Source organism: Mytilus galloprovincialis, chromosome 7 (genome assembly GCF_965363235.1).
Source record: "Mytilus galloprovincialis chromosome 7, xbMytGall1.hap1.1, whole genome shotgun sequence".
NCBI classification, from domain to species: Eukaryota; Metazoa; Mollusca; class Bivalvia; order Mytilida; family Mytilidae; genus Mytilus; species Mytilus galloprovincialis.
The window spans coordinates 28,203,388-28,220,269 of record NC_134844.1 but is presented as its reverse complement, the minus strand read 5'-3'; the positions used below and the strand labels follow the sequence as shown (position 1 = coordinate 28,220,269).

The 16,882-nt window shown below is 30.4% G+C and overlaps 1 protein-coding gene across 1 annotated transcript in view; it reads right to left on the bottom strand.

The window, feature by feature from the left end:
• Positions 1–16,882, bottom strand: part of LOC143082692 (uncharacterized) — a 106,857-nt gene that overhangs the window by 72,462 nt on the left and 17,513 nt on the right. Inside the window, exons 3-4 of the mRNA XM_076258504.1 lie at positions 14,808–14,882; positions 13,364–13,498 (exon numbers count right to left, since the gene is read on the bottom strand). Of these exons, the coding sequence (XP_076114619.1) occupies positions 13,364–13,498; positions 14,808–14,882 (210 nt within the window). The remainder of the gene's footprint in view (positions 1–13,363; positions 13,499–14,807; positions 14,883–16,882) is intronic.

The following is a 16,882-nucleotide window of genomic DNA, read 5'->3' as shown; positions in this document are numbered from 1 at the left end:
GATTTAGACAGTATATCCCCATTGAAATTTTATCAAAAATACATTTAAGAATATTCAAGATTCTACTAAACAAAATAAATTCTGCACCATTTAGCCCACTAGTATATTATAAATATATAGCTAATAAAAACTGGTTTTGATTATCACATTCCATTTTCTAGCCTCAACCATTGTTATACCTCTAAACAGTCGAGCACTGTGTGAATAATTTTCTTCTGGAGTTGTCTCTGTATAAACAATCTAAGTAGTTACAGCATTTTTATACATTAGAATACTTTTCTTTCACTCATATCATCATAGATTTTTTCAATATAACCCCCCCCCTTTTTCCATACACATTTTTTTCAAAACTACTTTGTTATCAATTTGCTAGTAATGACAGATTGTAGACTACCTGAGCCACCTGTTTTCAAACAATTAATGCTATAATAAATTCAACTGTCCATTTACAGTTTATCTTCTTATATAGGCTATAAGTACTTCAACATTGTTATTTGGATTTATAATGCATACCAATATCTATTAGATACATCTAGTAGGGTATTAAACTCACAGATTGGGTGTATCTCAATTTACAATAAGATATTATGGTTATTGCATACAGAAAGTGATTTCAATAATGTAGAAGATGAGTTTTTCAGCAATTTAACCTTATATCAAGGTAAAACATAATAAATGGAGGATATAAAAAAAATTCATGACATCTTGGTGTAAATACTGAAATAATCTCTCAGATTCAACATTATTTTGACCACAAGATTATAAATGAGGAAAGAATAATGGCCGAAGTAAGAAACTAAAAAATATCATAAGATTAAAAAATTACGATAATATTTGAGAATTATAATGAAAGTAGTTAAAGCAAGATGTTCAGTTATGAACAATGCAAAGACAATTATCATTCAAACATTAACCCTCTTGGTTCAATATTCAAAACATTGAAATTGCCGTTGAATTTTAATTATAAAATAAACAACTTTACAAATTCAATGATCAAAACATTAACGGGTCTACTAAATACTATTTAATACATAGATACAACACTGTGTCAAACCTATAAAGCTTAATAAACACAGAACAATAGAACACAATGTCTGACCTGTTAATTCCTACTTAAGTACTAATAAGCTGTGGTCATTATATAACCCCACTTAAATACTCTTTGATCTAAGCAGGTAAAAATCTTACAAGAATATAACAGGTGCTTTTTGATTTCATGCTAATAAGCAGTTTAACCAAGTTTATTTCTTTGTAGAGCAATTTCTGCAACAGCTTCCACCATGGAATTTTAGTCCTTATGTCAAACAGATGAAATGATTATTGAAAAGCCTCACCTGGACTTCCAAATCAGTGGATAAAATATTAACAATTAAGAAAGAAAAAAAAGCAAATCTAGACAGTTTTATAGACAGTATTTACTTATAAAAGTATATCATGTATATTCATATACAGAGTTCATTTGGGGACATGCACCCAAGCAGACACATTTCTTACAAATATCCTACACTCTCCTATAAAGGAAGTCAACTTTCTAAAGAAACACTAACAAATTGCTTAGTTTCTGTACAAGGTATTGGGTTATCTTTGATATGTGAAAATGTTTTTAATCTTAAGCACAAGTTTGACGCTTAACATTCAACAATAAAAAGTTCTTTGATAAAATAACCGTTATACTTATAAGTTATTGTCGTATCAAGTTTTGAGCACTATAAAAATGACCATCTAGGTATAATATTCATTTAAGGAGCAAACTAATCATGTGACCTGACAAACCACACCATGGCTTCTATCAAATCCTGCATCTCCATAAATACTAATCCCAAAACAACTACCATAGGATTAAAAAGACATTTATCACACATAGAACTCAAACAGTAAACTGATATATGTTTTTATCGTATTTACATTTGTACAATAACTGTATTATCAAGCAATCTGATGGGTGTCTAGGTGACTAAGTCCTCTTTTGAAAAGCATTGGATATACATTTAGAAACCGGAATAATTATAACACATGATACATGTATTGTATACTATGAGAAGTAAAGAAACTTTCAGATCATATCATAACTTTGTCTACACAAATTTTGCATTAATTTTGGTGAAAATACAGATTTCCTCTTACTAAACATGCCCAAAACTTTAAGTTCAATAAAATTGCAATGCTTTATGACTTGAATTAAGCTAATTGTAGCTTATAAAGCAAGCAATGAGAAAAGCAGGCTTTAGGAATTTTGTCTAAAATAAATTTGAAGTGTTACTATGGAAATACTTTCTTAAAGTACCAGCCAATTCATTTTTTCGTGGCCTGTCCCATAGAAATTAATTGAAATGCCTAATGGACATAGACTAGGTACATAAGAAAGAACATCCCACTGAACTATGATGTTGTTCTCCCAAAGGTAGAGATGAAACTGGAAATATAGCTACCAACCTTGGATGCCTACAGGGTTTCTATAGCATTTAAAGAAATCTTTACATTCAAAATAAACAACGGTTTCATGTCAAATGGAATTGAAGCAAAATATAACTAGTCACTCACATGTAAATTATATGTAAAAGAAGCCTACTTGTTATGGAAACATTGTGCACTAAATAAGTGAATGAAACACCAAATAAAGATTTTTAAAAACACTGCCTAAAAATACATTGAAGGATAAAAGGAACCACCAAAATAGTGTACAACGTACAACAGACAACATCAACCACCAGCACTAGACTCCAAGATAGTGGACTCATGTACAACAGAAAACATCAACCACCAGCACTAGACTCCAAGATAGTGGACTCATGTACAACAGACAACATCAACCACCAGCACTAGACTCCAAGATTAAAGAATAACATACACTCTCAATTTTAAATATATTTGACAAACATCTCAGATCCTGGGATTTCAATCTAAACATGAAAATCATCACAGTCATACCAGTACGGTAATTATAAACTCATTGTACTATGAAATGTAGGTCAAGGTGATTAGATTACTTTGATCAATGCTGTATTGTTTAAGAGGAATAAAGTACTTAGTGATATATATTTTTGTTTATCAACTTGTGCATGTATCAAGTCAGGCTATCTGGTCCATGTGTTGTCTGATGTTGTGTTTCTATATCTGTTTTTAGGAGTCTTTGTGTTTGTGGTTGTAGTTGTTGTTTTACTGTGTGGTATTTGAGACAATTCCTCTTACTGTGGTTTCATTTATATTCGTTGGATACCAATTTTTGTAGATTTTGTGGGTACAGTGGACCATGAATTTAAATGTTCAATGAAATACAGATTTTATAAAGGGATGTATGCAGACTTTGCCAAAACAACAAATTTAAATATCAAGAAATATGCAAGTTTTCATCAATCCATGAAAATTGGTACCTATGAAAATAAATGAATCCACAGTATCCCTGTTTATCTAATACTTAGATATAAACTAACACAATATCTGGAAGGACACATGATCAGAATAAAGTATTTTAATTTGGCATGCCATACTTGTGACAAGGAATATATAATACTATTATTAATTACCTGCATTTTTGAAAAAGTCCAAAGACAATATGTCTGAATTTACAAAAGAAGACCAAGGAAACATTAGGAGGCGATCGTCTTCGTCATCTGAGGAATTCTCCCCATCACTCAGCTGCATATCTATCCCAGGCAACCTGGTTAGCTGATCGCCTCTCCCAGTCATGTTAAATATTTCTTCAATGCTGTTATTCATCGTCTTTTTATATCTTATAACATTAATTCGATCAAATGTCAGTATACTCCTAACATAAATTTTACTTTCCTACTTTTCTTCGTTTCACTTTCAATGGCAGCTTTAATCTTATTCTATTTTGCATCATGATTTAATTCTCATAAATATCAATAGAAAATGTATATCTCTCAATTCTTTGTGCATTACAGTCAAGTCATTTTAACAAAATATTTGCATGTTTTGCACTATCGAAACGTATTTGTCCCACAGAATTTTAATCCAATTTATATATCCAAAATGTCTGGTGTTTAATCTTTATGTCTTTTAATGTACAATTCATGTACAGTAACTAATCAATGCATGATATTACTTCAGAGTTTAATCTTTAAGCATTTTGCTTGCATTATAAATGCAGTCAGTAAACAACTTGAGAAAACAGACTTAATCGTCTATTATTTTGTAATCAACGACTTATAAAATATTAATGAAATTATTGATAACTTCAATTGCCTTTTAGTTATAAAACACTCAGTTTACCTTATCCATTAAACCACAATAATAACTTCCAATAAATTACATCACAGGATATCAAAATACTTTTTTAATTTCCTTTTCTTACATATATTGAAAAAGATATTCAACTCCAATGAAATGCATTTAACTTTTTCCCTCTGACTAGATTCTCTTTCTTGAACACTGATTTAAACTGAACACTTTCCAATGAAAACAGATCCCTAGATTCCAATAATATAATTCACATCACCAAAATAAATAGTTCCATTTTAAACTTTCTGAATGATACATATTATGGATATATTATCCTATTTGAATACAAATCAACTTCATCTAAGTGAAAGCATTGATCATGTGGACGACAGTTGGTATTTAAAAGGGTAGATCTAGTTTCAAATGACTGAACCTACTAAAAACGGATCAACATGCCCAAACCTAAAGCCTTTTAAATTTCTTATTAAGTAACAGATACATTGTATTTAAATATTCTGTATGAAATGACGAGGTGGTCAATACTTTTACTGTTATATGTTTATTAACCAAGACAAAAGAACTACAAAAATGTATTTGATATTTTGATCATATTTTTGTAAAAGGTAATTTAACAACAAATCATCAATTTTAGAATCAAACAATGGTTTACTATTAGACAATTGATCTTTTGAATAATAATTATTCATGAATATGAAACATTACAAAGCTAGAAGCTATATTTGACTTTTAAAATTATTCCAATGAAAGAATATAATTATTTTTTCCAGCATAAAAATTGCAATGAACACACTATCATTTTATCTAAATATTTCATTAGTATAGATATTATCTTCATAATGAAAAACAAAACTGTTTTAAATTACTGTGTACTTTTATGGAACCTCAATGGGGTAAATGGTACTATGGGTATACGAGTACAAGTGTTTAAGGTCATTGACTATTTTCAGTTCCATGCCCAATTTTTTGCAGATACTAAATTAGATTGATAGTTCTAAAAAATGAAAACAACACCGCTATAAATTTCATGCGTCCAAATTCTTTTTATGATTACCTTCATCAGGAACGCTCAAAGCCGAATATTTTAAAGTCAAGGATGTTTAAGAACCTTAAAAATTGTCCAAGAATGCAACTTGCACTCGAAGCTAGATGAACCTTCTTTGCTTGGATACCTTTAAAAATAAGACAGGTGACTGTTACAAGTGACCTGATGTAAGGCTGAGAGTACTTAAGTTTGGAATTCATGAAAAAAATAATTTGACAATACATTCCACCTCAAAATACATTTGTATAGAAATAAAACAAAGTTTACTTTCAACAAACTTCAATATTAATCCAATTATAATCGGAAAACAAAACAAGTGACAATCTCATTCTTAAAATCCTAATTTGATGAGAGCTAACAATCCTTTACTAAGGTAAACGTACTATATAAACACAGGAATACCCCACTGGATCAACATATCTATTTAAACTATAGAGATTAGTCAATGTAATACATCGTAAAACAGTGTTGCTATTACGCTTGTCAACCGGAATGTTTGAAGTGCCTACATTACTTATACCTGGATGTTTGTGTTTTATTACTTATATCTTCTATGTCAACAAATCGAGGACAAATACTCTCCAGGACAAGCACTGTAATGACCTATTGGTCGTCGTTTTCTTTGAAGCTTGTAATTTAATTCAGTAGTAAAGTGCATGAAATGAAAATTGTGCTCCTTTTTAATAAGTGGTGCATTATTCATCTAATTCAGTCTAGAAAGTGATAAGCAAGTAATTTTTTAGTTTAAAGCTTTATATTGTTTTGTTTTTTTACATTTAAGTATTTCATTCCTTTGATATTTAGTAGTTGTATAGTTATCACCATTTCACTGTTTTTGACTTTTTATAAAAGATTTAATGTGTACTAAGGCACAAATTGTACCTAACATCTTATCAACAGATTGGTACAGTTTAATTCTCACAAGAGGTCCTGAGCATTACTGACGACAGAATCCCTCAAATCTACTAATTTTATACATTTCATTTAAAGAAGTGTAAATATGAAAATAAAACCCATCAGAATAAAAAAATCTCAATAAAATTGAGAAAGGAAATGGTGAATATGTCAAAGCAACAACCACCCGACCATAGAGCAAACAACAGCCGAAGGCAACCAATGGGTCTTCAATGTAGCGAGAATTCCCGCACCCGTAGGTGTCCTTCAGCTGGCCCCTAAAATATGCATAATAGTACAGTGATAATGGACGTCATACTGAACTCCGAATTATGCACAAGAAACTAAAATTTAAAATCATACAAGACTAACAAAGGCCAGAGGCTCCTGACTTGGGACAGGCGCAAAATTGCGGCGGGGTTAAACATGTTTATGAGATCTCAACCCTCCCCCTATACCTCTAGCCAATGTAGAAAAGTAAAAGAATAACAATACGCACATTAAAATTCAGTTCAAGAGAAGTCCGAGTCTGATGTCAAAAGATGTAACAAAAGAAAATAAATAAAATGACAATAATACATAAATAACAACAGACTACTAGCAGTTAACTGACATGCCAGCTCCAGACCTCAATTAAACTGATTGAAAGATTATGTCTTCATCATATGAATATCAGGTACAACCCTCCCGTTAGGGGTTTAGTATCATACTATCATAAAATATATGAGAAGAACATAACCCGTGTCATGCCAACAACTGTTTTTTTAGAAATAAATGTGTTTAGTTCCGATGCAAAGACCCTATCAGTGAATCAATGTTAAAGCCAAAATATGCAATCTTTAATGACCTGACAACAGTATCGTAACTATATCCCCTTTTAATAAGTCTATTTAAAGGTTTTGTTAGTTTCTGAGGAGAATACTGACATTTTTGTGCTTTATAAAGAATATTTCCATAAAATTTTGGATGTGAAATACCTGAACGTATAAGATGTCTGCATGTTGAGTTATATTTACGAATTATTTCCTTATACCGGTGATAAAATTTAGTAAATGTTTTGACCAGTTTGTGATATCGAAAACCCTGGTGTAATAGTTTTTCAGTAATACATAAATTTCTCTCGCTAAAATCTAATACATTGTTACATACACGAGCGAATCGTACAAGTTGAGATATATAAACACCATGAATACTAATTACCATACAACATTTTGCCATTGCATTGATAATCCTCAATATATTTTTTGTGCCTTGCTATTCTCCCCCTTTTTTAATTTGTATATCTAACTATTTCAATAAAGACATGCTTTGTCTACCATATTATTTTATCTACACTTTCTAAAACCATATAATACCCCTATCAAAGAAACTAACATTCATGACCCAACTACTTTCTACATGTACTATACTAAAACAGTACTCTACCATCATCAAGTTCTTTGTCTGATTGAGAATCATTTATATTTCTTAAACTTCCAAATATATCATCATCTGTAAATATCAGTATTCATACAAACATCAATGATTAGCTTCCTCAAGTATGGTTCTGTTCATTGAGAAGCAACAAAAATTTGAGCAGATTTGATGTAAATTCATTGTAAACAAAGTATATAAAATCAAATTTAGCACTTCATAAAGGTTTTAGCTATCATAATATATATTAGACACAGCCATAAACTAACTAAAGAGATTGACATATGAAAGGGTAAGAATAGTTTTGTATAAATTTATAACTTTGGTAAAGTGAAAGTATGGACTGCTGCTTAACGTCCTGCAGCAAATTAATGTGCATATTCAGGATAGACTACCACATTATTTATGTATGTGCCTGTCCCAAGTCAGGAGCCTGTAATTCAGTGGTTGTCGTTTGTTTATGTGTTACATATTTGTTTTTCGTTCATTTTTTTACATGAATAAGGCCGTTAGTTTTCTCCTTTGAATCGTTTTACATGGTCTTATCGGGGCCTTTTATGGGCTTTGCTCATTGTTGAAGACCGTATGGTGACCTATAGTTGTTAATGTCTGTGTCATCTTGGTCTTTTGTGGATAGTTGTCTCATTGGCAATCATACCACATCTTCTTTTTGTATATGTTAATGTAATATGAACATATGTCATTGAAAAGTGGTATGTAAATCAACATCTACATACTAGGATCTTTAAATGCAATGTATCAAGATTAAGAGATAGAAGGTATAAATATTCCTCATTTAATGTAGGAATATGGCCACAGAATTGAACAATCCCCAGTGAATAACTTAGGAGGAGTATAAATCTTGAGAACGTAATAAAACAAAATTTTAAAATCATGTTTGCATATGACAAACCTTTAGATTTGGCCAAATTTAAAGTATTTTGGTATCATAGATACTGCTAAGGCCTGGTAACAAGGGCATATAGGTGAAACCAAAATCACATTCTAATGTTTTAATAAACTTTTTTAGGGCATACCATAATGTTCATTTAACAGGGCTGTAGTCAAAAACAAATTACATGGTCAGTATAGTAATATATATTGGCTTTACAAATCTTGTTTTAATTTTACAAGCTAATGGTATGTTCTAATTCTTTTCTATTGTTTGTAGTTGTTACTTTTTAAAAGGATTGAATAATAAACCTGTTACAAATCTGTAAAACAATGTAGATCATAGGTATGATAAAATACAGACTGAAATTCTAGACCTCTTAAAGTCTCGTTAAATTAATATTCAGTCCAAAGTGCATATCCATATCTACCATATGTAAATTTTTTCAATCCCTTTAAATCATAACTAACAACTGCAGATATTTTAATTGTAGAGCATATAGAAAATTTTAATTCAAAACATGCGTTATAAATTTCAAATAGTAAACTGAAGATCTACTTTTACCGAAACAGAAGCATAAAAGCCAATAAACATAACATGGACATGACAAATTGGAAGTCAATCCATAGTTTCTTAAATATTTTCTGTCTTTTAGATATTCATGATTCCAAGAATTAAACATTCTGCCTCATATGTGACAAGTAAGGAATTACACTGTCTTTAACAGCTTTGCTCTGATAATCATAAGAGGAATTAGCTAAAAAATGAGAAACCGATATGAAAAATTCATAAAAATATTGAGCAAGTTCAACCATCTGTAATTTGTAAAAGAATTCTAACAACCTTTCACAAATGATAAATATGGTAAAACAAATGAAGACTGAGGTTATAGCTTGAAAACTATTAAGTACCTGTAATCCAGACAAATCATTAATCAATGACATGTGGATGGAAAGAAAGATAGGCAGAAGATTATTCCACCTACAGTATACTCCATTTTGATTGTTGGGGGTTAAAAAATCAGTTGCAATACCTATTTTTGGATATATTGACACTTAAGCAGACATGAGATGTCCTAGTTCTGAGAAAAACTGTCACGCTAATATAAGTGAATTTCTCATTTTCTCTAGCCTTAAGAAGTCTTTTAAGTTTTTCCTTTTTTTTTCCATATTAAAAGACCAAGAACGAATGATCAGAAAAATTAAATTTATTTAAATAATTCCAAAAATTGCCTTAAAATTTATATAATCTAAGTGAAAGGCTTGTGACATTTTAGTGTGCTGCACTGAACAACACCAACTGCTCATAAATATGCTGTAGAAACTGACCCTTCTCCTTGAGTCTAAAAAATCAATTACATGTACAGTATAATATAATCATTTAGGTCCAACCAAAGGGAAATAATTCAAAAATATAAGCTGACTGAGTTTTACATTAGTTGTTTTTGCATTCCTCATACATTCATTATATTTTTTTAGGATTTTAAAATTAGCATTCTAACATGTGGAAATTATAAATGATAGTTATCTTTATTTGGGTTGTTAGATTAAGTTGCTTTTCTATAAAATTCTTCAAATGTTCAGCACAGTTGAACATTTAAAGTAAGATGTAGAGAGTCTTATAACAACAACACTTTAGGGACTGCTGCAGAAAATTTATTGATCGACATGTTTCGTTGCCTAGGGCACCGTCATCAGGATAAAAACAATACATAAAATCATGTTGAAGTAAAAAATCGGGTTGTTAAAATTTAAACGTCACAATGTTACAATGGTAAGTAACGTTATTAATAGCAACGTACTGAAAGTGAAAGTGAAAGTTCATTGTAAGTATGTAAATAAACTATAAAAAGAAATTAAAAATAAAATGTTTTTGTTGTGAAAATGTTTGTTAAAATTATTCTGCCAACATGTGTTTGTCCTCTTGCATCGTGGAAAGAATTATACAATAAGTTGTACTGTATAGGTTGTGTGGTCTGAATGCTCTGTTAACTTTCTTCCCCAAAATAGACGACATTTTATCAGCAATTCCGTACCATTTTCACAACAAAAACATTTTATTTTTAATTTCTTTTTATAGTTTATTTACATACTTACAATGAACTTTCACTTTCACTTTCAGTACGTTGCTATTAATAACGTTACTTACCATTGTAACATTGTGACGTTTAAATTTTAACAACCCGATTTTTTACTTCAACATGATTTTATGTATTGTTTTTATCCTGATGACCGTGCCCTAGGCACCGAAACATGTCGATCAATAAATTTTCTGCAGCAGTCCCTAAAGTGTTGTTGTTATAAGACTCTCTACATTTTATGTTTTTATCATAACGACCCTGCATACCCTCGGGTATCCACTTTATGGACTCTACCATACTACAGACTCACCAGGCGTTGGTTCACTTTTGTTTGTAATTGATTAAAAGTAAGAGTAGAAATCCTAATGGATTATATAAATTCCTGAGAGAACTATTTTAAATATCGTTCTATGTTCTACCAACCTGGGCAGACCCTCAAGGGTAGTCAAAGATAGTTTAGCACCCCTTTCGTCATTTTATGTCACAATTATAATTTTAAATAAATCCTCCTGAACTTGAAAGGAAAGATCACCAGTTTTTAACAGAAATGCAAAATTCATAAATGCGAAGAAAAAAATTGTCTGAAAATTTAGCAGAAAAAAACATTCTGTTATTACTCCTTACTTACTTTCTCTAATATATAAAGAATCAAAATATACAGACCTTCCTGGCATAAATGTAAAAATTTCATTGTTCCTACCCTTCATCACTTAAAACTGTCATTTGATTTTCATGAGTGATTTTAATATTAAAGGTGAATAATTTAATTTATTGTTACAGCTTATTATGTAAAGTGACCAGACAATGGTAGTAAAACAAAATTTAAAATCAAAGTGTTTTATTTTAAAGTTTTATCCATAAATTAAAAAAAGTCATTGAAATTGACAAACTTGAATGTTTTGTAAGGATAGGGACTAAAGATAAAATTTGGTGATGATGTTATGAAAACTTACTTCAGTAACTAACTTAGTAGATAGGAAATTGAAGATTGAAAGAGACTAAAGTGGCTGCAGATCTAACAGTATGAATGAAATTCAATTAAGGAAAGTTCTTCAACAATAAGGGATAACATCAAAAGATCAAGGTTTAAATTAAAATATTGTTTGTTTGCCCTTTACCGACCGACCCTATAAATTCGTTCCGCCTGAAAATCTTTTATTTGTATTTACCTACAAGATTTTATTCTATTTTGTTTTTCCGTTCCTACAAATAATCTTATATTCGTATTTCCCGCTAAAAACATTTTTACCGGAATCCTTGGGTTTTATCTTTCCCGGATAAGGTCTAGTCCGTTTGGTATCACGTGAGCGTTTGACATGAACACTTGCAATTAGAGTATCTTAGCATTTGTTTGAAATCATGATATGACGAATGTTACTCTGTGTCTTTATACTTGAAGAGTACGGTTCATTAAAAAAAAAGTTCGTCAAATACAAAATTATCAACGTGTGTATAAAATATTTTGTAAACGGACTTGGTATCCTATGTAGGAATGGCCTTTAGTGATCAGTGGATCAGGATGATTATGTTACCGATGCCTTCAACAAGCATTGAATATATTATTTATATCTGACATGAACCAAAGTTCTGTAAAGTGGAGAATATTTGGCAGTAAAATCGCCAAGTTTTTCCATACAGATCATTTATAAATGTGATGAAAAATACGTGACAATTGAGTTTCAAGTCTTGTATCATTTTTATTGGAAACCCAGGCACACACGAACATTTAAACACTCTAGGGACTGTTTCTACTAGTAATGTATGTCTGCCTGGATATATTTTACCAGGACAAAGTTATCTCTTACAGAACACCTTTAGGTCGAGGTAAGCGTACAATGTACGTAGTACAGAATATTAGTGTAAGTTAAAACTCTTAGAAGTTCCAGGCATATTAATGTTGAAAATATGCCACACAGCCCTATATTTTGATATTTGAAAACAAAATAGTAGTGCATATGAAATAATTTCACATTCTACATGATATTTTTTTTCAAAACTTTCTGGGACTTTATACTAGTCTAATAGTCCCAGAAATTTATTAGCAAAAGCATACTAATGTACCAAGCTAAGTTATTTTTCGGGAAAGAAAAATAAAATATTTTACCTACCTACCTACCCTGTTTCAAAACATAGGGTCGGAAAAGGGCAAACAAACAATATTTTAATTTAGGCCCAATGTAGGATAAAAAAACTTACATCAAATAGTTTGAGGTGAGGATAAACTTGCTGCAAATTTTGTTAAATTGACATCGATTTTACATGTATCCCAAATGGTCAATCAATGTTTCCCAAATTAAGTTGAGCAGGGGTTGGGAGGTCAGTGAACAAACTATGTAAATTAAGTTTTTTATCCTACATTGAACTTTTGATGTCGTCCCTAAATCTTTGACTAATATATCTGTCTCTTTAACTAAATTGATTAATACATGATAGTAACACAACTATCAGAACTATTTTACTATTTCTTTGTAGTTAGTATTTATTGGTGAAAGGAACTTTAGTGCATGGAGAGAACCACAGATCAACAATTATTTTTAAAAGATTGAAGTGTAGTGCACCTTCCAAGTGAGGAATTAGAAATCAAAACCTTGGTGTTGATAGGATGGTAAACAGAACTTTTCAACTAATGAGACCACACTGCCTCAGAGGCCCCTGTCTCAATAACTTAATCCTTCTTCATAAACTCTTAGCCAGATCTAGGATAAAAGAATACCAGAGTTTTCAAGAACAATCCTCTCCAAACAGGAGTTGTCAACATAAATTCAGACAGTCTATAAAGAATTGCCTGACAGAAACTTGTGTGACATGATAGATTTTTCTTTCAGATTTGAATTTTTACCTCCATTTTTCTTGCCTTCTGAGTCAGAATCATCATTATCACTTTCACTACCGCTGTCACTACTTATGTTATACCCGTATGTCTTTTCCCATTCTGCATAGGAGGAAAAATTGTGACGGAAACCTTGGTTACGACCTGAAAAAACATTAATGGCTGTTACAATAAAGTAGGAGTTGAAAATCATGTTGTAAATGCCAATAATTGTAAATGTTCCCATACATACCTAAAAAATAAAGTTATTTATTATACATTATTTTTTCATAAAATAAGTGCAGGTACAAAGTTTCTAAATGTGTTATTTATTTTTAAAAAGTGCTAAATGGAGAGACAAGGATAACTAAGTACTTTTTGTCCTTTACAATTGTTTATTTGTAATTAAGATAGAGTACAGAAAAACTAAATAATAATTGAAATGTATTCAGGAGGGTTTTGATATTAAACTTTTGACAAGATACTGATAATTTCTAAACAGAGAAGGCAAATGTTTTGCTAGAGTAGAAAAAGAAAGAGAATACAGTTTTATTAGACTGCAGAATACACAAACTTCTAGAGTTATGTCCCTTTGGCCACAACTGAACCATATAGTGAGAGATTACAAAATGATATGGAAAAGGAAGGGTTCAAATTTACCAAATGGTAATATTTCTTTTTCATCCACTTATTTAAGTCATCTTTATAAATTTCATCTGTAAAACAAATGTACCACTTCCTTTATGTGAAAACTGGTATGTAAATATGAAGATCATGCAGTTAGTATTTTTGTTTAAATTGTCCAGTAAAACAGAGCATTTAGACCTCTGTAAAGGCCAGCAAAATCTTTTAAATACATTTTTTGATAAAATGATGTAGAGTTATGTTTTCACAAAATATCAAATTCTTTCCATGATTTTGTGATGCTGTTTTTAACTAAATATCAGCATAAAACTTTATACAAATCAACACTGTGACATCAAATTTACACAAGAACTTGAAGTATTGATATAACTTAATTGTAACTTTTTTCAATATTCTCAATAACTATTAACTTCTTGTTTTCACTGGAAAACAGAATTCAATTGAAATTTCACCAAATAAAAAAAAAAAATATTTAAAACAAAATATTCTTCAATCATTTAAGCCGATTTAACAATTACAAAAATGTATTCATTATTTCTTTCTCATGTCTGACAAAAATAAGTTAATCAGCACATTTACTCACATATTTTTCAACATTTGTCAGTTTTCACATAACTGTGCATGCAATACATTCTAGCATCTACAAACAGTATCTAGCATATTCTATCAAAACAATTCCGTAATCATACTCTAGATAACAAAATGAGCATGCTTAAACGTAATAAATCAGCATTGAAAAATGTTATCAATTCAACAGAATATACATTTCAAACAAAATTCTACAAGAACTGGCCAGACTAACCACACTTCAGTCAAACTCTTTTGATACCTGAGTCTAGTTCAGCCTCATCATCTTGCTGAACTGTTGGGGGGTCTATCAAGGGAGCTAATCTTTGATTCCTCCCTGAAATTTGACACAACTCATAGCTTTCAATTCAAATTTTGAATTTTTGAGAAGAAAAAAAAAATTTGACAATACAGCCTTTATATATAAAAATTCTACTTTTATACTATAACTGTTCTTAAGCTTTAGACCTAATTAAACTGTCAAAGACAAGTAGTTTGCCTCCTAAACTAACAGATTTCTGCAATATTCTGTTCAAGTTGTAAAAGAAAAAATGACATATGTCTTTACATATGAATGACAATATATAGGTTAATCCCACTGCATATTTATCTGCACCTTTAACTATACAGACACATGAGTGAAGTGCAAACTTCTAAAACGCAGTTAAACACCGGTGTACTTCCATAAGAATGACATAAAAATTTAAAGGACAGACATTTTCAAGTTTTAATCAAATTAAGTTGTACTACAAATATATAAAATAAATAGGTTGTCAGTACTTTATTGAATTTAATTTGATAAATATCATTTAAAGGACAAATGGTAGAATATTAGTATTTAAATAGTACCCAATCACTCCTTATAATCTTATCAATATTATCATGCTCCCCTATGGTTCATTGCTAAGCAAAATTACAATCTGCCCATGCCAGCATTTTGTGCAAATGAATATTTCTTTATCTTTTTTCTTTTAGGTTCCTTTTTTCAAGTCTACATATAAATCTCTTCTTTTTTTAAAGCGCCACAGAAAACTAATAATCATAAATTCAATTACGTCTTACAAACATTCAAACAACATTGAATTCTACCTGAATAGGTTGTTTTTACACTTCTTCGTCTTATGTAAAAGGAACGACCGTGCAAGGGCTGTATAGCCAGTCAAGGTCGTTAAACACTTCCATATATATATATAAAAGGCTATTTAGACCGCACAATCATTTTTCATTTTTTCAAATTAATTCTTTGTGTTCAATCATAGAAAATTCATATTTCCTTTACAAAAAGAAATATTATTTAATTCATCAGCTAGTTTGATGAACAAACCTTATACAAACTTGGAATATTAATTAGGCTTACATTTTTCTACATAATCCTTTTCAAGTGTTTCTAAACATAAACTATTTCATCCCTTTTACAAACAACAGTACATTTGCATACTTATTTAGAATAACATATTTATCTTAATAATAATATATACAATATACATCAATGCAGACTTTTAGAAAGGAATAGAAAAAATTATTACAAGCCAACTTCAACTGGTGTTATGCAATTTTCAATTATTAATGTACGGGTAATTCTGTATAAACTTTAAGAAGAGCTATTTTTAAAAGTATCCCGTTTTGTTCAAACCATAACATATTACTAGTATAAACATAAAGATATGTATTGTGTGAGACCATATCACAAACTCAAACAATATTGACAGTGCTGAATACAGAGGAAACAGCTTACTTCATGAGTTTATATATATATACACGAGTAAACAAAGTCACCCTATACTGATTTAAATACATAACAAAAATAACATGTTTTAATTTTGAGTGACCGGTTTCATTGGAAATATGTTCACAACAACTACTTTTCGAGTTCGGGTATAAACTGGTTAAATCTTTGATTTTATCAAACCCATTGGTATATATATTTGCACACACACAATAAACTATGTATTAAATGTCCAGTGCTTTTCAGAGCCTTTTTCATAGACTTGATGAGATAAACCCTGCGATGACAAAGCACACCTTACAATCATCCCATACACCAATTGTAGTTGACCTATTGCCTGAAGTATCTGAACAACCATCTTTGCTAGCCAAGGAATAAGATCTGACCTGCTCCACTTTACCCTTCGCAGATTTAGTCGGATTTTGGCCTTCTTTTACTTTAAGGGTTCTGATACTTAAGATTAAGGGTTCATTTATGGTTATTGTTAAGGGATGTTTTAGGTTAGGTTTAGGTATTAGGGTTTACGCTAGTTTAAGGTTTAGGTATGGGTTAGGGTAAGGTTTAGCATGTTTCTCTACTGTCATAAAAATTCATAATATCTAATAAAATTA